At 44.4% G+C, this 23,695-nt stretch overlaps 4 protein-coding genes across 4 annotated transcripts; 1 reads left to right on the top strand and 3 right to left on the bottom strand.

Annotated features, from left to right (window-relative positions):
• Positions 1-8,186: 8,186 nt before the first annotated feature.
• Positions 8,187-9,514, bottom strand: LOC128716008 (cystinosin homolog). The gene is made up of 3 exons (XM_053810935.1): positions 8,527-9,514; positions 8,358-8,460; positions 8,187-8,274 (listed from the first exon to the last, which is right to left on the bottom strand). Exons 1-3 carry the CDS (start codon positions 9,512-9,514, stop codon positions 8,187-8,189), a joined length of 1,179 nt encoding a protein of 392 aa, XP_053666910.1.
• Positions 9,515-10,328: 814 nt separating this feature from the next.
• Positions 10,329-11,854, bottom strand: LOC128715998 (cystinosin homolog). Its single transcript, XM_053810922.1, has 4 exons — positions 11,135-11,854; positions 10,773-11,061; positions 10,579-10,681; positions 10,329-10,419 (listed from the first exon to the last, which is right to left on the bottom strand). Exons 1-4 carry the CDS (start codon positions 11,852-11,854, stop codon positions 10,329-10,331), a joined length of 1,203 nt encoding a protein of 400 aa, XP_053666897.1.
• Positions 11,855-19,812: 7,958 nt separating this feature from the next.
• On the bottom strand, positions 19,813-21,133 carry LOC128715987 (uncharacterized). Its single transcript, XM_053810911.1, has 3 exons — positions 20,884-21,133; positions 19,940-20,808; positions 19,813-19,866 (listed from the first exon to the last, which is right to left on the bottom strand). The coding sequence occupies exons 1-3, from the start codon at positions 21,131-21,133 to the stop codon at positions 19,813-19,815; spliced, it is 1,173 nt and encodes a 390-aa protein (XP_053666886.1).
• Positions 21,134-21,967: 834 nt separating this feature from the next.
• Positions 21,968-22,391, top strand: LOC128707589 (39S ribosomal protein L55, mitochondrial). The gene is made up of 2 exons (XM_053802546.1): positions 21,968-22,162; positions 22,245-22,391. Exons 1-2 carry the CDS (start codon positions 21,968-21,970, stop codon positions 22,389-22,391), a joined length of 342 nt encoding a protein of 113 aa, XP_053658521.1.
• The last annotated feature ends 1,304 nt before the right edge of the window (positions 22,392-23,695 follow it).

Below are 23,695 nucleotides of genomic sequence, written 5' to 3'. Positions count from 1 at the left end.
TAGTTCCAGGTTGGCGGCTGTTTGTTATCCGAATGGCGACCCAAAATGTAGTTGTACCGATTCGGTTTTTACCGGTATATGCCGTTGCCGTACCGTTTGCGATCAGCTGCTGCCGTGCTGTGCTGGGCGCGATCGCAATTCGAATCTGCCTGTACCGGTGGTTGCCGCGGAAATTTTCCAACCCGGCGGAAAAATTCTTCAAACCGCCCACACCGTACCCGAGCACTAGTATAGGTAAGTGCGTGCGTACATGTGTATTGTGAGTGTTTTCGGGTGTGGATCGGGTGTGCTAAAGAGTGGTTTCTATCACTGCTCCTCGATGTGCCGTGCTGCGGTGGGGTGGTTGAGCTGCGCGCCACCAGCTCGCTTTACTGGACCGATGAGATTTGGTACGAATATTTTTATTTCTGCAACACTTTCACTCCCCTTTAGCTGTGTGTCCGCCGATCCACTCCACAAAGACGACACGCACCGAAAACACCGCACATTTGACGTCTCTGGGACGTTGTGTGTCAAAAAGAGTAGCGGCGGTAAGTGTACGACGGTGCTCTACCGTCGATTTCTATCCAACTTATGCTGCACACTCTCGGCAAAAGCAAACGACCGCGTCAATAAACGAACCACTTGCGATCGGGGCACACCTGGACACCAGTACAACCAATCGGTGGATGCACGCACCGCACATTCGATCACGCGATCGCGCATGTATAACTGAACAGCTCCAGGGACCCTCGTGGTTTGTCCCCTAGGGTGAGGTTATATTCACATACAGTTCACGCAGAAACAGTGATATTTGATGGAACTTCTTGGTGAAGTTGGTTTGCAAGTTACGTCGAGATCTGACGGGCACTGTAGAATTTTGGATTTGCAAAGACGTTTTGCTTTCTGCTGTAGATAACTACTTAAAACGCGGATTTATTGTTTCATTTTCATTCATTCATTTCATTCAGCAGTACAGAAATATCTAAAACGAAACGAAGAAAAAATAAGAAGATAAGAATATTTCATTCAGAATCAAACAATTAATTAGAAGGAAAACATAATCAATTTAGAAAGATGGTGAGATGCTTAGATCTCTTGTGCATACAGTGGGTAACATAATTATAGGTGATTTTTTTTAGCATAAAAACCTCTCTTACTTTTCTTCGCTTAAAAAGCAGTACATTTCACAAATCTACAAACGATTTTCGAAATTCATGACGCAAACGAATTCCTGGGAAAATCTAAAATTTGACAAATAAAAATATTATTTCCACATTCAACATTACACAAACTGTCAAATTTTTGCGATTGTTGTTGTTTATTTAAAAAATTGATTTTGGAATCAAACCAGTCAAGCCCAACATTAAAGTAACGAAAAAGCCACACAGAGATTCAGATCATTGCGTGAAATCATTAAACGTTAGAAAAAATGTTCCATCATCTATTTATTTGGGCTCAAACCGAACAGAAACGAAGAGAATTTGGAGAGTAATGTCAATTGTACAAAGAAATTTACGTACAACGAAACCAATGTATCTGCCATATTGTTAAATATACCCATTTTCTACCTAACTCTCTGCCTACCAGCATAATTATTCTATCGTAACCGGGTAGTCGATTAAACGCTTGTCTGGATGGACCTAATGTAGTGAATATTTTACCACTGTTGCGATGGCCATCCACATTGCCGTGCTAGCACATTCCCGTGGATGGGCAGCAACGAAAGAAAATTACCTTGTTTCGCTAGCCCTCGTTCTACCAAAAACTCCCCAAAAACCCTTCCTTCACTCATAACGGCACCACGCATTTGCTAGTACAAGTCGCCCGTCTGCAGCCTTTGACCCACCTCGTAATGTACACCTCGCTCCCATTGCATGACCCAAGATCCACCGGCACCACTGAGCAAACCCCTTGCGCGCTGTACCGTTTGTGTCGACATTGGCCCGAACCAAGTTTGCAACAAGTTTCGCCCGAGACGGGGCAACATGCAGCGCCGGAGCAAACTTATGGCCGCCGGTGTCAGATGGTGTTTCGTGCAAAACTCCCCATCGCTGTACACGGACGGACCCCTCCCCGGTCGGTTGGCAGGTTTTGTTCGTGTCTAAGCAGCAAACGAAAGGCAATACACTGGAAGGTTGCACTGATTTATCTATTTTTGAAACCTTGTCAAAGTGTCATCCAATCTCGGAGCGACCGGGGGCGATGAGGTGGCAGCGTTAACGTGTCCGGTCATAGGCCTCCGACGCGATGATGCTGACGTTGCGAGGCCCAGTCTGAACCATTCAGTGCGCCCTCCCCTGCTTAGGGCGAGGTCAGCGAGCCGAACTCGGAACGTTGAACAGAACACTGTTGCATTTACCTTGTCGTGTGAGGCTCCTGTTCGAATAATGCTTCGAAGAACAATCTTGTTTCGCGCTTCTTTTTGCGAGCATTTGCTGGTGCTCGTAACCTTCATGTATTCGGTAATTGGATTTTGCAACAAATTCGCTTAATATGCCAAACAAAGTGAATTATTAAACTTTGAAAAGCCTTAGATATTCGCATTAGACAATATATTTTACTGGCTCGGTCTTTTCTCACTAAGCGCAGGCACTCCATTGTTTGTCCAAAAGCAAAAACGGCTTGAGAAGTTTGATCTGGCGTTGGAAGTCCATCCATCATGGAGCCATCCTTTCGAACATTCCACCTGGCAGTGAAATCAACAACTACACTCTGACGAGTCGTCAAAAAACCCCTGGCGTGCAGCAACATCGGGGCAACCCTGAACAGCACCAGCAACACGATCGTAGAGGTTCCGGTGCATTCTTGGCGTGGAGCGTGGAGCGTGCACCGTCCAGTGGGGAGTGTCAATCAATGCTACAAATGGGCAGCACCGATCCAACGCAAGCCATCTCGAGGTTTCGCGGTGCACCCTTTCGGACACTCGGATACAATCCACATCCGCTTGGGCTTCCACTTCGCTTCTCGGGAGGTTCAACGGGAGGTTGAATAAGAAAAACAAACAACATGAACAACCGTCCTTTCACGGGCAGCGCATATGGATATGGTTCCGCAATTTGACAAGGGGTCCGGGCACACCGATCTACTCTACGCGCAATTGCAAGTAAGAAAGCGCAGAGGCGGACGTCTTGTGATCAACCAATTTATATATATATATGGTCAAACGTATTGCAATACCTGGTGGTTTTGCTGGTGGGGAGGATGTACACGGGGCGAGTTGAAACCAGTTCCAGCAATGTATGGCCCAATCGGTAAGCCACCTGAAAATCTGGTCGCCGCGAGCATCGACGGTTGTTTGATCGTACAGTTTCTACTTTATTTCGTTCCATCTATCGATTCCACCGCATTGGTGGAAGGTGGATATTTTGAGCAGCTGAGAAAACCAGTATTCGAAACCGCGCTTTGTGTGCTCCGCAGATCAACTTCAAGTGGCCTCCGAACTGATTTTTCTAAATAAAAACGCAAACACTCCAATTTCGGAACGAGGCTAGGGGAGCATATTTACGATATGGTGTGCCGCTCCATTGGAGAGTTCATGTTGAAATCCGTGCATTGGAACGCTGATGGGTGCCTTATGGTGCGTGAGCTGCGATTGGAGATGGGTTTTATATCTTTCCCTTTTGCCTGTGAAGCAGCATCTTCCAGCTTGAACGTTTCTGTTCCTAAGGGGACGTGTTAGAAACACGGACATACGATAATATTGAAGAAACAACTGCTGAGCATAACATTGCCTGCGAGGCAATCCAATGTCCACAAGCAGAATGTTAGCTATTATCATATATATATATCGGATCTCTTATTATCGGCAAGTTGTGCGATGCCACGAAATTAGCACAAATATTCCGAAGATTGTGGATCGCGTCGCAACTAGATCGCTAAGACTCTGATAGCAAGAGATTATTAGGCAAGTTCGTAGCCATTTTACGGGTTCGATAGAATTCTAGATTTTGAGGTAGATTTAGAATTTTTCTCATTTTCGGGATCTTGTTCAGGATGTTGAATCTGTTCCAAGTTTTATCCAACTGACACACTGAACGTCGCAAAAATGTCGAAATCCAATCTGTCCAACGACTCCAATTCTGAAAGTTAGGCTCTAAAATCCTGTCTAGACATAGACGGTTAGTCCAAATAGAAAAAGATATAGACAATAAACAAAACTATTCAAATATAGCGATGATTATTGTAGGCCTTAGTTCTCATGTCTGGATAATTGGCAACAGTAAACGGGAGCTCCAAGTAATTGCTGTCAACTAAACAATTAAACCATACAAACACATCTCGTATTTGGCACCAAACAATTAAGTGCAAACAATTCAACATTTTGAAATACATACGAGGTAGAACTAAATCCCATAGGTTGCCAGTAACCCGTAGTCTTTAGGGTGTCACAAAAGGTTAAACGCTTACATACGCTTGTACATTGGTGGGAGAAAAGATCTGCCACCTTCAGATGAAATTTAATCCTTTCACCACGCACATTAAAACTTCTCCAATTTTCTGACCCCGGAGGAGTTCGGTAGTTAAATGTTTCCCGGGCAAGTAAACATTCGCAGGGCCACATGAAACCGAGCTGGAAAAGCTTTGCTACTTGGGAAGAGAAGTGGGACGGCTTGTTCCACGCAAAGTTCGCTTGACTGAGGCCTGTTATCGCCCAAGGACTTACAGCGACTCTTCTTTATTGCTTGAAATAAATCGATTCGAAACAATCGCATTTGCATAAAATTCTCGTCATTCATGTATTGCAAGATTCCACCGTGCAGCACTTGGGATTTCAAAATTGACAAATGGACCTTAGTGTTTGCACAACCTTTACCTGGTGGCTCAATAAATACGCCGCAAATAATTACGATCGATGAAGCACTATTAGGTGCAAATTCAACATTATGCCAATCCCGTAGGCTTCGAAGGGATTGTGAACAAGACTTGGGGAAGGAATTCGACTTTGAGATTTGTTTTTACCGGGAATTCTGAAGCTAATTTTATATGCCACTATATTGAACTATTTTACGCAGGTGCGAACAAATTATATTATTTATGTCCGTTCAAACCAACAAATTATTTACATCAACATTTGTTAACTTGGGATAATTTTTATATCACAATTCAAGATTTCAGTTTTTTTTTTAATAATAGACCGGTGTTGGTAAAAAAATTGGACAAAAACTAGGCAACACAGTGATGCAAACGTAAAAAAAAACCACTTAAATCCTGTACAACTCACTTCCTCCCATTCGAATGGATTTACTCTCAAACACGGTCTCTCTCCCTCTCGCACTCTCAAGCTGTCAAAATGATGTACATAATCCGTCAAAAAGGAATGCGAATAAAGGATCTTTCCTTCAATACGATGCACTTGCACCATCCGTTTGCGTCCTCATTACTCACTTTCAATACGCCAGCTCAACGCCACCATTCAGGAACTCCACTTTTGGCTTGTTTTATCCCGATTGGGGGTAATGATGGTGGGTAGTAGGAGCCGTATATTTTATCCTGATGTCGGTTGTTCTGTTCCACACACGTCAAATGCGTCCTCTCTCTCTTTCGCTCCAATCAATGAACAATCCTAGCAACCCGTCGTCGTCTACTTGTCGTCCAGTAACGCCAACAACAACAACAACAACAGGGGTGTGGTAATGATGGTACCGATGATGATGTCCGTGAAAGACGGTGTTGCTGACGGCCGCCAATGAAGAAAAGCGAAATGCATTCCTTTCCGTGCACTGGTCACTACCCTCCCACACACAGCACTTCACTTTTTGCCACCTGTGTATGTGTGTGTGTATGTGTGTGCGTGGCTACACTGTCGTGTCGTGGGTTTTCGACTCGGCACACTATTGTTTAACACTCTCGATTGCTCTCGCACATTACTTTTCAGCACCGAACAACTCGAAACTCGAGCTCGGAAGATCCACACGGCACGGCTGCGGGATCTGATTTTAAATATTGCGATCCACCAAACTGGACATCCCACAGTGGCAAACAATAGAGCAACACCACAATCAAGGACCTTGCCAGGTAGCACACACTTTTTCCGTGTCGAATTCACTTCTTTTTCGCTTTCGATTGCGCGCCTCGCAAAGATACGTTCGCTCGCCTTCGTTCGCTGCTTGGCATGTCGCGCGCTTGTATTAATGAAACGCCGTGTTGGCTCGTCCTACACACTGACTCTTTGGGTTTGCTTTGCTTTCCATTCAAGCGCACCGCACCTCACACACACACATTGCACTAGCAGCGCATATGCACGCACACCACCGTACGGGGGCCCGGTACGTACGTACGCACGCGTCACTGAGATGAGCAAGATCGCGCACACTCTTGCGCTCAACACACGCACACACTCATACGACCGCACTCCGGTCGTGCTTCAGAACCCGACACTGGCTGACACACAGCGAGCGGAGGCGAACAAGTCCAGTGGACAAAAAGATAAATAATACAAGGCGCTGCTGGTTTGCAGAGCAACCGCGGAAGTGACCCCGAAACGACACTCTTTCGTTCGCTTGTTTTCCCTCTTTTCACTCTTTTCACTTCAATTGCATAGTACGGAGTGGGTTTTTTTCCTTCTAATCACCCTCCTGCCATACGAACTATGGTGCCCTGGGAACGATATCCTGATCCGGAAGTATCAGTGACCAGAACAGACGGAATGTCGGATGAATGAATTGCCGCGACGATGTGTGTGTGTGCGGCTCCCCGTTGTATGGAGCAAGGTGATGGGGTGGTTCAACGACCAGCTTCCATCCAACACACCAAAGATCGATGACGGGGAAGGAAGGGGGGTTGTCGAACAAAATCGGCCAATAAGCTGTGCACCTGTTGTTTTGCTTCTAATTGATGTGGCCCAATGTGTGCAGATTAGCCTACCGTGAAACTTCCACTTGTTAAACAACCGATTAGTCTGATCGCGACAACTTTCCGTGGACTCGCGACGACGACGACGACGACGAGACGCACATCCGTACGCTTTGAGAGTCAAGAGAGAACTTATTTTTTTCACTGCTAATGCTTTTCCCTATGCTACGCGGTGCCGATTGCACGCACACACGCTCAGGTACGATAGATTAGGCGATGGTCCAGCAAACTGTAACAAGGTGGGAATAAAATCACAAAATTTGGCCAAATTCAAAAGTTCTATTTACAATGTGTAAATATTACAATATGGTGCATATTGCATTATTATTAAATTATGCATAAAACGATAAGTTCATATCAAGCGAGAAAATCACTTTAAAAATGCATTCTTCTTCTTCTAGACAGTTAGGCACGTCTGTTTACATGGGCAGATCACCAATCCATTACCAGCAAATTAAGTTCAATTCAAATCTTCTCCAATCTCCAACAGGTTTAGCACAGGGGTGTCGAACAGATAGGTGATCGTAACTTTGAAGTCGTCCTATATTATATCTATGTTGGGTCAACCGTTGTCACCGAGAACAGCTTGAGGTATGTGCTAGGATACTGGCTGGCAAGTAGACATCCTGATAAATCTCTCTACACCTGTCGCGACGAACGAAACTGGGACTATATGGACCTAATATAGTTCCAGTACTCGCATACGCCTATGAAACATGGCCAAATCCAAAAGTAATGTAAAACGCGTTCGGTAGGAATATGCTCAGAAGGATTTTTGGCCCTGGATGTGTGAAAGGACAAAAAAGGAGCCGTTACTATGTCAAACAGTACTGTACGATGAACTCGACAAAGTCGATTTCATGCCATTGGAAAATGTCATAAAGTCCTGTTAGATCGTCCGCAGAGGAGGCGTGGTAGGTCCAAATTGAGATGGAATGATGACGTTGATGTATCTGGCGGAAATCCCGGGATAACTAATGGAAAAGGGAGCGCTTTAGAACACTCCTGCAACAGGAGTCAGAACGTCGATGTCACCCGCGAAGTCAAGGAATTGAATAGAATGGGAAAAAATCTTGTTCCGGATGTCGAAGTCGAAGCACTCCATTGAATCTTAATTAGATAATACTCTTCATGCATATTTCCTTACTATTCGTATATCATCAATAAAGCCAACGTAATATTAAAACCGAAAAAAAAAACAAACCGAATTAGTTAGCCTCTAAATGTAAAATTTATTCATTGTAGCAAGTCTTTCGAATATATCAATATGGCTAGCAAATGATTAGCTAGTTCCTTGGTAATTCCAGTCCATTTACTGCACACGCGAACAGCACTGCCGGCTTGCCTGTTGCTTAAGTAGAAACACTCTGTCTGGGAGCGGTAGTAACACTCCCGGGACCGGGGTAACTCTCGCCTTGTAGTTCAATGTAGTTGGAGTTTCTAAAATAAACGCAACAAAATGTACAATAAGAATTAAAATTTTATAAAACTGTGTTTGTTTTTTGTCTGAAGACATTAACAACCTGTACAGGATGTAATGCTGCACGATGAACAGCACATCAAACAGAACGGAGAAGAGCCCTAACCCAAACTTGGCACCATCCCCGAAGATGGAATCCCAATCGTCTGCAAAACAAATGAGCACGCATATCAGTTTGATCATTCCGCTCGCCTGATGACCTCCCGCCTTACCATAATTGTATCCGTTGATTAGCATTTGCACCATGCTAAAGGATCCTCCGATAAAGTCTAACAGTACGTTACCAATGCTCCAGCCAATGGTGCTTTTGCGGCGATAGTTTAGTACGGCCTGCGGTATGTACTTCACCAACGTTACGGCGAGCTTGATGAAGCTGAGGTTGTAGAAGAAATCCAACCAATGGTACGTACCGGTCGCAACCAATACGCCCGATATCAGTACAATCAGCGCAAAGACAGTCATCAGCATACGTGCTATGTAGGACACTTTCTGTTGGCCACGCTCGTAGAAGAAACACTGCACAATAATTAGCCCAGTGGCGAATGTGGCATGCAACGAAAAGGCCACATCGTTCGCTAGCACCGGTATTAACCCTCTTGGATTACGCCGCAGATACTCCGCCTGTACGGAACCGTTCCAAAACAACGCACAGTTGAACGCTGCATACATTGTGTGGCCTAATAAATTCAGCGCGAGGTAATCGAACGAAAGACCCACTACGCTGGCACGGGTACGATTTTCCCATATCTGCGGCCAGAATGACCATGTCCAGGCTAGGAAGTACCACCATCCGATCACGGACGACACGCTGATTAGGGTCCACGATTTGGCTACGGTCACGCGCACGAACGCTTGGCTTAGGTCGATGAGTTCGCTAGGCGGCGATAGGTGAGCCAGCAGGTCGAAGATTCCTGCCCGCAATCCGCGCAGTGTCACTCGCTCGGAACGATCGATAAAGTTCGATGTGGGAGGATCGAATTCGATTGTATCGGGCGTCAGTTGCACATAGTCCATGCCGTTAGTGACATTCGTTTGGGTGAAGTTGACGGTTACTCGCACGGATAGGGGTCCGTGCAGTCGTAGCGTTACATTTTTACTATCGCCTACAATAACGGTCGTATCCTGTGGTCCAAATTGCACGTGCAGTTGCGTTTTGTTGCTCTGAGCTACTGTCGATACTGAAATAGGAGTAATGATCATTATTATAGCATGAATTTAAAATGTCGTAAATACTATCTTACCAATGAAAAGCGATCCCAAAATCCATAATGCTGTAAAAACAGAACAACACATCCTTTTAAGAAACAATTCATTGATGTTATTGAAAAAGTTTAAAAAGTTATTTTTAAAACATAAACACAACAAATAAATGTAAACTTCTTATCAGTTCTTGTTACAACTTCACTTTGATCTTTGCTTTTATTGTCAAAACGTTCAAACTATGCTTAAATTATGCTACAGAATCACTCCAATCATATGTGTACACCAAACTGGCATCAGTATACTTTATGCCGTAAGGCGGATTGATTTAATTCTAACGTATCACCTATGGCGGATGAGGCGCACTCGAAGCAAAATGGGGGAAATGCGTTACAACTAGATGTACTTAATCGTAGCCGTAGATGCCTTAAAATTGCTTATGCTAATGTTTCCTCGTTACACAAAACGTACTACAACTATGGAAGGCTATCCTTGCTGCCTCCATTGCTGACGGTGGTATTAGTCGTTGAGGAGTCCTCTTGTAGTGTTTTGGCATCCGCACGATTTCTGCAAAATACAACAGTTGTCTGTAAGTTTCATTGCCAACAAATAGCGACACACATTTGGGTATAGATGTTACGGTTAGGGTCAATCGAACATGCGTATTAGCCGAACGAACCGTACGGTTTGTTTAGTGTTTTTACTTGTATTTCATGCTGGGTGAGTAGTGTATAATTGTTCCGTGTAAACGCGCTCTTGTGCTGTGCTGTAACAGGTTTTTTTTTGGTGTTTGGTGTGTTATTGGCGTGTTAGATTATTCTGTATCAGTGCTGGTAATAACATGCGGTTGTTTGAGCAATGTTTCTAGATTCGATTCGATAGGATCGATCCGTTTTTTCGGTGTTCTGAAAGGAAGGAATGTTGGAGATGTTGTGTTATGTTTTGGGTAATGTGTATAATTTATCCACCAGCATCGGAAGCTTGGTTTGGGTATTATTAGCGGTAGAGAAATGTAATAGTGAGCAGTATGTGCGATCGAACTGTACACGATCTCACACCCATACCTGTAGAGGATGTAATGCTGCACTATGAACAGAATGTCGAATAGCACTGAGAACAATCCAAGCCCAAACTTGGTTGGATCGCCGAAAATGGAGCCCCAATCATCTGAAAATAAATAATACAATTTAGTTGGCAATTTAAATTTTAAACATCCTCTATAACCGTCCTATTGTCTAGAGGGTATCTGTCTGCTTACCATAGTTGTATCCATTCAACAACATCTGTAACATACTGAGCATACCGCCAGTAAAGTCCAGCAGCACGTTCTCTATGCTCCAGCCAACAGTGCTCTTGCGCCGGAAGTTCAGTACCGCCTGCGGTACATATTTGATCAGCGTCACCGAGAGCTTAATGTAGCTCAGCACATACAGAAAGTCTAGCCAGTGGAAGGTTTCCGTACCGACGAGAATACCCGCCACGATGACGACAATAACGAAGATCACGAGAATTCCCCACGCAATTCGGGACACCCTTTGTTCGCCACGCTGTAAGCACAAAATACCCAAGAGTTAGATAACACATTCGTTTCCACTCGCCAAACATTCACTGCATCCTTACCTCGTAGATGAAACACTGTGCCACTGTGAGCAGTGTCGCAATAGTGGCGTGTATCGAAAAAGCGACATCATTCGTAAGTACCGGATTGAGCCCACGGGGATTACGATCGAGATACTCCTGTTCGATGTAGCCGCTCCAGTACAGCGCACAGTTGAACGCTGCATACACCGAATGGCCGACGAGATTCAGTGTAAGAAAGTCGAACGAAAGGCCCACCACACTCTTCCGCCGATAGTTGATGATCATCTGGGGCCAGAAGGACACGGTCCAGGCGACGAAGTAGATCCACCCAATCACACTCGAGATCACGATGATGGCCTGCGAGTTGGCGACTGTGACGCGAATGAATGCTGCCGCGTCGTCGATCAGCCCGGTTGGTATCACTGCCGCTTCCAGATCGAACTGACCGGGCGATAATCCGACCAGATCGATTTCGTACACCCGATCGATAAAGCCACCGTCGTCCGGGCTCATCACTATCGAACCTGGCACCACCTCAACCAAGTCATTGTGCTCCTTGGAGAAATTAAGCCTAACGTCCTGCGATAGTACGCCGCGCACCTTGGCCAGAAACTGTTCCCGTTCGCCGACGATCACCGTCACATCTTGCGGATCGAGAACTACGCTCGCACCGATGGTTGTTTGTGCGTTGGTAAGATCGGCCGCTAGCAGCAGCAGCAGCCATAACATCCCTGCCGATATCGGGTGCGTTCTCGTCATCTTCAGCCGATGGTTGCAAGCTTTCTGCGCTGGCCAAACCTGCGGGGACAAATATCGAAGTTGCCGTTAATATGTCTAATGATATGCAATGACATCCAATCTCTCTAACACTGTGTGTGTGCCCTTGTCCCCTTGCCCAAACAGTGCTTCAGGAATCGGTATGACAAACGAGCGATCGTGTGTGAAGGATTGATTAAACCGTTAGACCCAACACCGCCGGTGAAAGACAACCGGTGGTTAATCAATCCTACCTTCAGCGTATGGCAGGGACACGTGCATCAAACCGCACGCCACCAGCACCGGCAAATGGCACTCATCGGAATATTCATAACGCTCGCGCGGCTCGTCACTTTCGCACGGTTTTGCACCCTCCTGGTAGATGGCGAAAGTTGACGTTATTCGGTTGTGGCCCCGAACGCTCCAACACCCAAACCTCGCCACCAAGACCGCACGACTTGATCGACTGGTAAAGCCCCACGCAGCACTGCTTGATTGCTTCGCAGGGGGGAATTTTTATTTTTTATATATTTTTTTGGTTTTGTATTTGACGTGTAAAAGTTGCCTGTGCGTGCTTCCCACACTACGACTGCCCAGTTAGAGCCAATCCCCTCCTCCCCCACGTAACCGTGACTTGACGCGCAGACACACTTCAAACTGCGTGTAACCCTTTTGCATACATGGCTTGGCGGTGTCGTCGGTGTTGGCTTCTCTTCAGCCTGCCCAGTTATAAAATCGGGCACGGCAGGCCAGCAATGGCGGCGAAAAGTTTTGCGAATGTCGCACACCGCACGCTGGATGGGGATTTACCGAGCGAACCGGCTCACAACGGAAGGAAACCACCGGCGCCAGCAAAGGTCACCTACCTTTTACACTACCGCCCTCCCTCCGTTTTTTTACCGGCTCGGGGGTTGTTTTGTGGTGGGCTGTAGCTTGCTTACTAACGTCAAATGCTCATCTACATTAAATGTACCGAAAATATTGCATAACATAACGCTTATCGTTGGCCTTCAGTTTTTAATTTTGACTTCTTGATAAGACGACCATAATTGGACGAATTCAAATCAATTAAGCTCCGTCTATAGTGTCAAACGATTGACAGAAGCTTTTCAAGGCCTGCTTACATCTTCAGCATTCCGGGTCAGCGCAGTTGTTTTTTTTTTTCATGCAGGTGTACGAGTCATTTTTGTCTAGCGACCACTTGAACATTGGAATATTGAACTGGACACTTCGGTGGTGTCTGGCACTCGAGAGGTTGATGAGTTGGAAATACCCTGTAAGCTGGGCTCTGCGAGGTAATTGGATATAGCGACAAGTACCGGACCGGTGCCGATCAACGTACGCATGTAAAAGCTCTCCACTTCACATGCTTCAAGCGCCGATAATCCTGACGTTAAGGGAGTTTATAGGTCACGCAGAAGCGCGAGAAAAAGGTAATTTTTAGGATAATTTAAAAGAAAAATCTACCTTTACATTTATTGGAAAGTATTTCGATTTTGAAATATTCTTATTCCAGAGGAAGCAAATTAAAAATCCTTCAAAAATTGAACGTTTTAACCGGTCTTTCTTCGGAACACCGTGAGAACCCATAGTTTACAAACCATACTGGCATTCCGTCCGAAAATCATTGCAGTCCATTAATTGGAGGGCATAAATTGTTTACGTATTTTGAAAGACGATGCTTCAGATAAGTGTTTGTCGATCTGGATCTGAACGGTTTTGTTCAAAAAATGATTTTTTGCTGAAAATTCTGACAATATTTTAAGCATAAAACATAGCCTAGAACATGACAACCAATTTAAAATAAAAGCGTTCGACAAGTACTAGTAAATGGTATGAAACCTCATGTTCTTTAACGACCTCAAGAGGACTAGGCCCGTCATTTCTGGCCTTCTTCTTGCTCGCTTCTTTCTTCTTCCTCCAAATATAAAACATTCGGACCAATTATTTTGTTCGGTGCGCTTCCTTCTATTCACATTAACCCATTACATCCCGGGGGCACGAAATCTTATTTTAAATGGCAAGAAACTTTGCAGTCCTTCTAGAAATGACCCAAAATGAGGTCGGCTAGGACATTATTTTCATTTAGCCATCAACATTGCTCGAGATATTTGAATGAAAATACAAATTTTCCATAAAATGGTTAGACTTTTTCTTGATTGTCTTCGAATTTTGTTCAAAAATATATTCGAAAGCATATCTTTGGTCATTTTATCACAAATTTAATCAATTTATTATAAGCTAAGTTACAATTTATTGAATTTTTAGATAATAATTTTTACGTCTAAGCTTTTCGCGCAAATTGAACTTTGTACGAATACATACTCTTAAACTCCTTAAAAAATAGTACTTTTGTGCAATTTCATCCGCTGGGATATAATGTGTTAATATTTTCGTTTTAAATAATTCTATTACGAACTTCAAAGCATATAAAAAAGCATAGTCTAGCTGCTGCAAACTTCTTTATAGAATCCCGATATAGAAAACACAATACACCTCGTAGTTCTAGTTTTAAAAGCAGTCAACTATTCAATCACCAACTCTTCAATATTTTCCTGAAAGTCGATGAACCGGTAATTCCGTTAATTTACTTTAAGAAAGCACAACACACAAAACAAACATGTTTGTACCGCCGGCACATCGTTCGCTAACCACAAATAATTGCATTGCTTTGCATCTCCGCGCCCAGCATAAGTAGGTTTGTATGTCGCTTGCACAGGGAAAACAAAAAGCACCCAAAACATTGGGTTAGTGGTGTTCTAACGGTGTCCACCAATAATGTATGGCGCCATCCAAAAACAAAAAAAAATATCCAACGACAGCCACAAACACACCCGGGAGCAGCCGGTGAAGTACGGAGAGGGAAATCAACAAACAATAAACACTTTAACGAAACACACGTACCGGTTTGTCTTACAGAGGATGTTAATCAAAGCGGAAGAAACGCTAACGTGCTGGTAACGAACGTGTTAACAGTTGCACTGGTCGTTAGTTACTGGGGCCTCGGTAATACCGGCCCACTATCGTGCATGCAGTGTTCCTGCACCTTCGCGGTGCATCGCAGGAATTCCCAGCTCCGAGCTAGTGATGGGCATCGTCTCCTGCAACACGGGGGAAACCGCTTTCGTGAGCAACAAACAACAACCAGCAAAAAAACATTCCCATTCACAACACACGGATTATTGTTGTTGAATTGGAGCAGCTTTAGGGATCTTACTAGGCTCTCTTTCACCTGCACTACACACACACACGGCAACAAAGCTGAATGACAAAACCGTTTTATTTTCTGCGTGCTCAAGATACGGAAGGACTACGCTCTCGCCTCTCGAGACTGTAGTAAAAAAACTTATCACTTTTATTACCTCGTTCGAATGTTATCAGATGCCGGGTAAGGGACAGTACAGTACAATCGACTCTTCGTAATAACCCCCCCGATAGCCGTACCGGACACATAAAGGGGGATGCGATGATCAGAGCTAAAACACACCGACAGCCAATCTCGAGACGCGACACTGATCGGACTCGAAACACCTTTAGCCCGTGCGGTCCTTTTGGTGACCGATTGCAACTTCAACCACTTCGTGTGTTGAGCCGCGTGTGCTCGGAGGCCAACCCACCAGCAGCAGCCACGTGTTGCATAATATGCGAACACGAGTGGTGAAAACGCACGGAGGTGGTCAGGTGCAACGATGTGACCCTGGTGGTAGTGTTTGGGATTTCTCTCTCTTTTCACCCCCACCTCCCTCCCCGCCACCCCACTCCCTTCCCAGCATTAAAACCCCTTTTTTCTGAACGATTTCAACCAACAGCACCGTAGGCTTTTACCTGACATTGAACACGGTGAGGTCGGGCTCGCAAGGGCCGGCAAGGCAAACGCGAGAACCCGCTGATTGCGGTTCGGAAATGGAACATACCTGTTCCGCTCAACGTTCGCAGAGCACCAAAGTGGCCTCGTGGCAAAACCGGAACCGAAAATCTGTCCACCGTGTTGCCTATGGGAATCGTCATCCCTGAACTTAACCTACAAACCAGACACACGGCACAAAAACGAGCGAGCGCAGGCAAACCACCTTGGCTTCACCAATTCCTTTCCGGGCCTTCGGTGAATGTGCGCCCGGCAGCCTCCGCTCTGCAGCTGGCAATATTCTACGATCACCCCGTTCCCTTCAAAATACCAACCTGCTTCTATGATATTCTTCCGAATGTGAAAAAGGTAACACTGCGTCGACGTCGCTTCTACCGCTCTTGTGCCACTTGCGCACAGATCACCGATCACCTTCACACGGGCAAACACGGACGCAGTTGCACGATGCGAACCACACAGCGGAATGCGAAACCCGCTTGCCAACTGTGCGCTTTAAATACCCGGACGCGAAAACGAAACCGTGCGCACACTTTGCATCATTTGCGAACGCACACAGCGAACCCGTGGGGCCCACCCCCGGGTGGAAGGAAATATGTATGATAACTATCGGACCAATCACTGCTTGAGTGTGTCTCGCGCGCGCACACACTTTTGCGTCCGCTTTGCGTCCATCCATCATCATTGATCTGTCCCGATCGATAATTACGCTCTGCGCGGTGTGTGTGTGTGTGTGTGTGCGCGTATGTGTGTGCTTGTGGTCAATTAGTGTGGCCGGCATCGGGTTCGTTTACAATTGGGCTCAACATTGTGCCCATACCCTCCAACGGTTGGCATGTTTCCAAGAGTTCCACACCGCCGAGAAGAGCACGATGGTACCCGGAACAAAGCATACACAAAAAAACCAACCAGAACTGGCGGTTATTGACCGTTTGGAATATCAATTGCATCAGTTCCTTTGGTTCCCTGCGAAGAACACGATGTAATAGGATTATTAGCTTTGTACTGATTTCGACATGTGCTGGACTTTATAACCCCCCCGGCACCGTTTAAGTGGATTATACGTTAATACAATCGATGTTATTACAATTACTAAACCCGCGGTATAAACCTTAATACGCACCGGAGTTCCAATTCTGCTGTGTCACTGTTCTGTATCACTACAGGCAACGAACAACCAGTGTTCGTAACTCTTATCAGGTTGTACAACACATATCCTACGAGACAATTTGCCTGACAATGAGGGTCATTTATTGTCAATTGTTCTAGATATTGATGATTGTTGCAGGAAGGCTTTTGTTGTGGGTGATTTTACCACCCTCGCCGAACGATTAGATACCGTCGCGAATGATTTACAACACTTCGGCTCTAATCGTATAAGGTGCTCTTGTAGAACGGATTGGCATTGGCGACACTGACAACACATGCGCCACCGGCAACGTTCATGGATCGCAATTTGCAAAATTCCATCCTCCGTCTGACGCAATTGTTTTGCAACGATCGTCGGTAAGATTAAGCAAATAATGTGGAGTTGTATTTTCCAGCACAATTTCCCCCTGTTCGTCATCCTGCTAAAAGTGGCCAAACGCTGCCTGTTTTAGAACGATACAAAATAATGCACATCATGGTGTATTCTTCAGTGGAATTGAACTCTTAAAAAGAGACCAAAGTGCTTAGAATTTCTCACTTTAAGTAGGGCGAAAAAAACCTTGTGAAACGTGAACCGTTTGGTGTGCCACAAATAGAGTTCCTTATGCCGATTTTAACATCAACATTGCGTCAGACACTCGCGATGTCTGTTTCGATCTGATTCTTTTTTATCACTTCGATCGCGCAGAATGATTTTCAAACCTATCAGCCTACCTACTTTGATGACACACTTCCAAACCACCGATCACAGCGATAGAATGAGAGAAGGTGAACCTGTTTTTTTTTTGGTTTTTGGCAGTCGATAACAGTCGAACAACTGAAGTGACAAAATGGCACTCTTATAAACAATACAACCAAAATCTTAAAAACTAAAAAACACACAAATTTTGCCGTGTGTGCACGGGGTGTTTTCTTTACTATATGCACGGATAGTGTAACATTTCCGGTGGCACTAAGCAGTCATCTCTTGCGCGGCCGCACACAACCGTACCAGTTCTTTCCCATTGACATGTCACAGCTGTAATAACAAGAGCTCGCGGTTTCATTGCTCCCATTCTAATCGACAATATCCCCGGGATGAGTTGGAAAGATCTTTCACCGCGATAAGCACTTGGACGCGGAGACCAGTCAGGGTAGTCGCGGTTCCGTTGCTAATGCTTCACCGCCAGTGTAGCACGTTTCAAAGCTTTACGTAATTAGTAATACACACAACCGCAGCTTTGCATCTCGTGCGATCAATGTGTCGTTTTGTTACCTTCCAATTAATCAAGCTCTGTCCCGGTTGGTGATGCTGGGTTCTTCCCGTTTCCACGTTGGTGCGTGGCACTCTACACAGCGCTACCGAAACACTATCGAACTCGCACATCGATGCGCCTTGTCAGGGGCGGTATCTTTTCTGCGACTTCGAAAATGTTTCCAACGTTTTGTACCTCGTGACGTGCGCTACGGCAGAGTTCGCCTTTGAGCGGGTTACGGTTGTAATAAAAGCAACTTTAACAAAAAAAACAACATCAAGACAACTGTCGGGTAGATTCAATGTTATCGATACAGCACGCTCGATCGGATCTGGCGACGGACATACCGATGGAGTCTAGTGATTTTGGGCAACGTAGCAAACAAGACAGCATTCAAGGTTTTTGTCCATGTAGCAGAAATAATTGTAACGAGTAGCAAAAGGAAAACGTAACAGTCAAAACAAAACCCACACTAACCAAGTGGACCACTGATATGGGCGCAAGAAGATCGAACTTTATCTAATCTAAATACTACCCCAGTTTCGTACATGGTGCTAGTAAGCTGCACGGAGCCCCCCACGTAGGGGGTGTAGGAAACAAAATAAATTAAAGGAAAGTGAAATGGCTTAACAATATGATTCATTGATACCAACGTTACTTACCATCGAGATCGCTGCCGACAGTTAACACACACCAACACTTCACTGCACCCACCATGACCGACCGACGTTCGGGCTGCACATCCGCTACCGAAGACGCACGGTCGACATGAAGACGGTATCATTCAATTTGCTGGCGATTGCTGCAGCCAGCGGTACACGCGTAGAGATACGCCACATTTACGAGTCTGATTAACAACGATCGACGGTGGCGCCGGTTTGGTGGGTTTTGCAACCTACGGCTTTGCAGTCCCCTGCGCAGCATCCGGGACTAAAAATAAATCACGCGATCCGAATCGGTTGTGTTTCGCGGTTCATGTGCCGGTTAAGATCCTTCTTCCATGCACAGTGAATGCCCTACACCCGCGTCACGGGTACCCATATGATCAGTGGAAACTTCTTCGCTGTAAGCATGACTAGACAGAACGCGATATTCTAGTGGTCCTATGTTCGTCCGTATGGTTGTGAGTCAGCGGCACACGAATCGCGTTGATGGCGAAATAGAAATGATTAATGTATATACGCTAATTGTGTTAAGTGTGACGTGCACTACACCGGCTAATTAAACTGATAAGAAAGAAAGGTGGCCATCGTGTTCAGGTAGAGGTGAATGTTTTCAGAAATGTCTTGCACTTACCAGTCCGCAAAACAGTCATCGTTAATTATGTCTTAAATTGTTTTTTTTTAACGCTAAGGCTGAAGGTACGAATAAACTAGAATGGCACACACAAAATTATTCCCTTCTTTTTAACAAAACTAATTAATAAAAATACACTCAGTACGGCTCTTGCATGTTTTGTTCGTTCCGGAATGTTGTTTGTTTTCGGTAGTTTTTTGACAGCTGCTCGTGCTTTGGCCCCATTTTCGCCCCATGCCTTTTTCGAGCAGAATGCAGCATTCGAGTAGTTAATAATTCAAACAGATGCGATTGCAATACTTCTACCTGCTGTTTACCACGGCTAGAGATTGTTTTTATTATAGTGCTGAAACAGATCCTGAACAATCAGCATTAAATTACTATCCAGTTTCAATGAAACATGCAATTGATAATGTAGCTCAACCATCGAACTGCAGAAACACTGTCAAATAGGTTGCAATTATTCCGCAGATCTGGAATGGAAACATAGCGAATGCGTTTTGGTAAACTGTATCGATATTGTCCATCTTTCCATCATATATTTACCCCGTAAACTAGCTTAAAGTTCAAGTTGAGTGAGTTTAGGATCCGGAAGTTTGGTTTCCGTTCAGCCACGTACAGACTGAAGCTGGTGATCATGAACATAAGGTCACTTTCGTCACCAGGGGTTGTTTTACCAGCGGCACACAGTTGTTTTTCGAATCCACGCAATGCCTGTTCCGTTGCTGCGCACGCACCCATGAGTAACATATCGTTCAAAGCCAATGGAAACGCCCAGGACGATAACATGGACAACACTTGCTGCATGGAAAATCCATTCGGAAGTCGGTACATACGTATTGCAAAAAAGGAACGATCCGTCAGGATCAGGAAATGTTCGAAGAAAATAAGCAACAAAACCCAACCGTAAACAGTGCAGAAGCTTTCTACGATTTGAAGAATGTGTCGATACAGTTGAATCATAGACCGTAGCTGGGTTTCGCTTACGGTTTGCCGTACCATTCTCTGCATCTCAACGATCACGTTTCTTAACAGCATTGCGAATAGCCCAAACGAGGCGCATAAAGTCGTATGCGACAGGTACGCATATATACGCATCCCGTACAGAATAAAATGATTCGCCTGTACTATGAACACAACCGATGAAGACAGAACCATAAAGGTTAGAAAAATGCAGTATGATATCGACAATAGGAACAGCCACAGCCAGAAGAGTTGGAACGATCGTTTTGATTCGATACTGCAATTGTACAGAGTTTGCATGTCTTGCACCTTTGCTATCAGCTGCTCCCAACACTGTGCCAACGATCTTTGCGAAGAAGGCCAGGCAATCTTAATGACGCTTACCATGTTAAATGTAATGGCCACCAGCGATTCAATGATGATAAAGTAATAAAAGAGAACAATCTGTTGTGCTGTCGTAAAGAAACGGAACAAACTTTTGAATGTGTTGCCATCGGAATAAAGAACAATTCATTGTAACGTGTTACCATTAGATTTGCAAACCAATGCTGTTTCGTTGTTGTAATAAACTAGCCATGTGGACACTAGTACACCCGATATCAATATCGTCAGAATCAGCTTCGGTGCCACACTTCCCGATCCAACCCTTCCCTGTCCGTCGATGGTCAGTGAAGATACGCCGAAAAGATTTTGCGCCCATAGCGTCCACCGTAAACGGTTCAGAAACGCTTTATGCTTGGTGCGCTGAAACATAATTGCTGCTCCGGGGTTGACCATTCTAAAACCTACTACCGAATTGAATGGATGGCAACAAACTGAGCGGTTAGCCATAGAAAACATATACCCTTTTGATTAACGCAAAGTGAGCATCACCAATTGATATTAATTATTGAATGCCGCCCATTCGGGAAATGTCGGGACCTTGAGCTTTGTATGTTGATTGATTAGAGAAATATTTAATACGGTGCTAAATTGATGCATACTATTGGATCGATATAGGGTTAGTTACAGGGCCGATGTTATTAAACAATTTGTCAGCTGGACAGCAATACATTAACTATTTATAACTCGTGGTGGTTATAGTAGTTGGAGGCGGCACGGTGATGTAGCAGTAGTGACGTTTGATTCTCACAAGATAGAACATCTACCATATCCCACTTGATAGAAAATTAGAAGTGGCAACGTAATACCTTTTAAAATTCAGTTCTACGGAGTAGTTACGCAAGAGATTGTAGGTAATCCTTACTCTGTTGTTTAAACTCCTCTAAGCTTACAACGTAAGCTTTAGAACGTAAGCTTTAGAACGTAAGTTACAATGCTTTTAACTACGAATAAGCCGATTTTTTAATGTCATGACATGCAATGGTATTATGACGAACTCATTTCAATTTTAACCGATATTTATTTGAAGCTTTCAAAATGTCGAGCAGTGTGTTGTTTTCGCTCGCAAGACATCGCGTGTCTCTACTGTATGTGTCACAAATGTCAGTTGGTTGTCAAGTACGGCACCGGAAAAAAAAATCTTCAAAATAACAACACAAATCATTGCTCGTGGTGCAACGGGGAGTTATTTAACTTTAAGGAGCTAATTGCTCTTATATACATTTAGCAATGCAGTCAACAAATCTTTTTACTGGTATTGCAACTAGTTTAAATAGCAGCTTCATACGCGGCCTGTCATCAAACACTGCCGCCATAGTGAAGGTGCACCGGAGCATTTACGCCCGACGGTATCCCACCGTAGTGGTGCTGCCAAATGGAGCCACAATCAACCTCAGCTATCACGAGCCAAGAAAGATAATCAAAGTATGTATCGTGTTAATGATATTCGGAGGTAAAACAAAAGCTAGGTGGCACGATGAATTAATTGCTTTGTTGTTTGTTTTAGCTTCCGCTTGATCTGAGCCTGCTGTCGGAAGCGGAACGGAAAGCACGCATCGAAAAGCGCAAACCAAAGCAAAAGATCCGTATTGACGATGATGTAGAGGATACATTCAACGCAAACAAATACTTGAAATATCTGAAGAAGAAATGAACCTTTTCCGGGTAGTTTTTGATGAAGTTAGGTGGGTAGTTTGTAATTAGGAAACAGAACATTGTAGGAACGGAAAACATAACATGATTGCTAATAAAGTCAGTCATAGCGATAACAACTACCGTGCGTTTAAAAACTCAATAATAAAAAAGTATAATAGGTAACACGAAGGGGAATTTATACGGAATCGATCGATCCTTACCGAAATATGGATTATTGATAGTTTTGTGTACAGTACAAAAACTCGATTAGGATGAATCATTGGCTCAAACTCTCTTAATATTTAAAGTTACTTCTATTTTCATCGTTAAATTGATAGAAAAAGAAAAAATGGATCAAAATAATTACTGTGAAGGTTAATTTTAAGCTAAATTCATAAAAAAAGAAACATTTTAACTCAAATGATGTTCTCTGCGATGTTTTTACAGTAGCTCGGATGCCAACACACCCAATTGTAAATGTCAAATTAGATCTAAAAGATAAACTAATAGTTTTTATGAAACAATCATCTTTTTCATATATCACTTTGGGAAATGCATTTTTTTTGCATAAAAATTCAAAGAAAATTATGGAAACAAATAAATGATCATCGACTGGTACCGTACCACAGTGCGTACGTTTGACCAGTGCTTCACATGCAACGCAATAGTGCAAACGTGTGCGTACGAGATGCTGTACAACCCGTAGCATAGCAAAGCATAAAAATACCTTTAATTTTCTCTTCTGCCTTTCTCGCTCTCTCGCTCGCACCGTACGGTTATGCGACTCGGCGTTGTGAACGACTCTGGGGTTAGTGCTAGTGAAAAATAGCACGCACACATCATTCGCCAAGCAGCAGCAAAACAAATCGTGCGGTTCAACCATTTGCGTACAGTGTTTTTTTCGTCTCGTTGTGCAGGCAAAATCCTAATCGCCCCATCATCGGTCAGTAAACGTGCGACGGAACCGTGTGTTATTCCTTCACTGCATGCAAGATAAATTTGCTATATTTGATTCAACAATCCGGGTGCAGAGTTTTGGTAACAATTTTACAGACGGATACAGCCTTACCGTGCTGCAAGTGTTTTTACTTCGGTGTGTTGTGTTGTGTGTACAGTATGGTGTTGTGCTCTCTTTTCCAACGGGTGATCCAGTGTGGTGCGAGAGCTGCCCGTGGGGAAGCGATATAACGAATTCATTGCCTACTTGCCTGCGATGGTAACGATTTGGTGCAACGGAATGTGTCTCAACAGCGTTCGGCTTGAGCCTTTCCATCTCGCGCGTGACCCATCCCTAGCAGTGGTCAAGGTGGAAAATGTTGTTGC

The sequence above is a fragment of the Anopheles marshallii genome, chromosome 2, assembly GCF_943734725.1.
Source record: "Anopheles marshallii chromosome 2, idAnoMarsDA_429_01, whole genome shotgun sequence".
NCBI classification, from domain to species: Eukaryota; Metazoa; Arthropoda; class Insecta; order Diptera; family Culicidae; genus Anopheles; species Anopheles marshallii.
Note: the sequence above shows the minus strand (reverse complement) of the source record. Positions and strands in the feature narration are given on the sequence as shown.

Coding starts and splice junctions, on each gene's coding strand:
- LOC128716008 (XM_053810935.1), bottom strand. CDS start 9,514: ATGATCATTACTCCTATTTCAGTATCGACAGTAGCTCAGAGCAACAAA. Junction 8,461..8,526: donor AATCAACGGATACAATTATG/GTAAGGCGGGAG, acceptor TTTGTTTTGCAG/ACGATTGGGATTCCATCTTC. Junction 8,275..8,357: donor CAGCATTACATCCTGTACAG/GTTGTTAATGTC, acceptor CGTTTATTTTAG/AAACTCCAACTACATTGAAC.
- LOC128715998 (XM_053810922.1), bottom strand. CDS start 11,854: ATGACGAGAACGCACCCGATATCGGCAGGGATGTTATGGCTGCTGCTG. Junction 11,062..11,134: donor CACAGTGTTTCATCTACGAG/GTAAGGATGCAG, acceptor TTGTGCTTACAG/CGTGGCGAACAAAGGGTGTC. Junction 10,420..10,578: donor CAGCATTACATCCTCTACAG/GTATGGGTGTGA, acceptor CCTTCCTTTCAG/AACACCGAAAAAACGGATCG.
- LOC128707589 (XM_053802546.1), top strand. CDS start 21,968: ATGCAGTCAACAAATCTTTTTACTGGTATTGCAACTAGTTTAAATAGC. Junction 22,163..22,244: donor AGCCAAGAAAGATAATCAAA/GTATGTATCGTG, acceptor TGTTTGTTTTAG/CTTCCGCTTGATCTGAGCCT.
- LOC128715987 (XM_053810911.1), bottom strand. CDS start 21,133: ATGGTCAACCCCGGAGCAGCAATTATGTTTCAGCGCACCAAGCATAAA. Junction 20,809..20,883: donor ATTGGTTTGCAAATCTAATG/GTAACACGTTAC, acceptor TCTTTACGACAG/CACAACAGATTGTTCTCTTT. Junction 19,867..19,939: donor ACTTTAAGCTAGTTTACGGG/GTAAATATATGA, acceptor TTTCCATTCCAG/ATCTGCGGAATAATTGCAAC.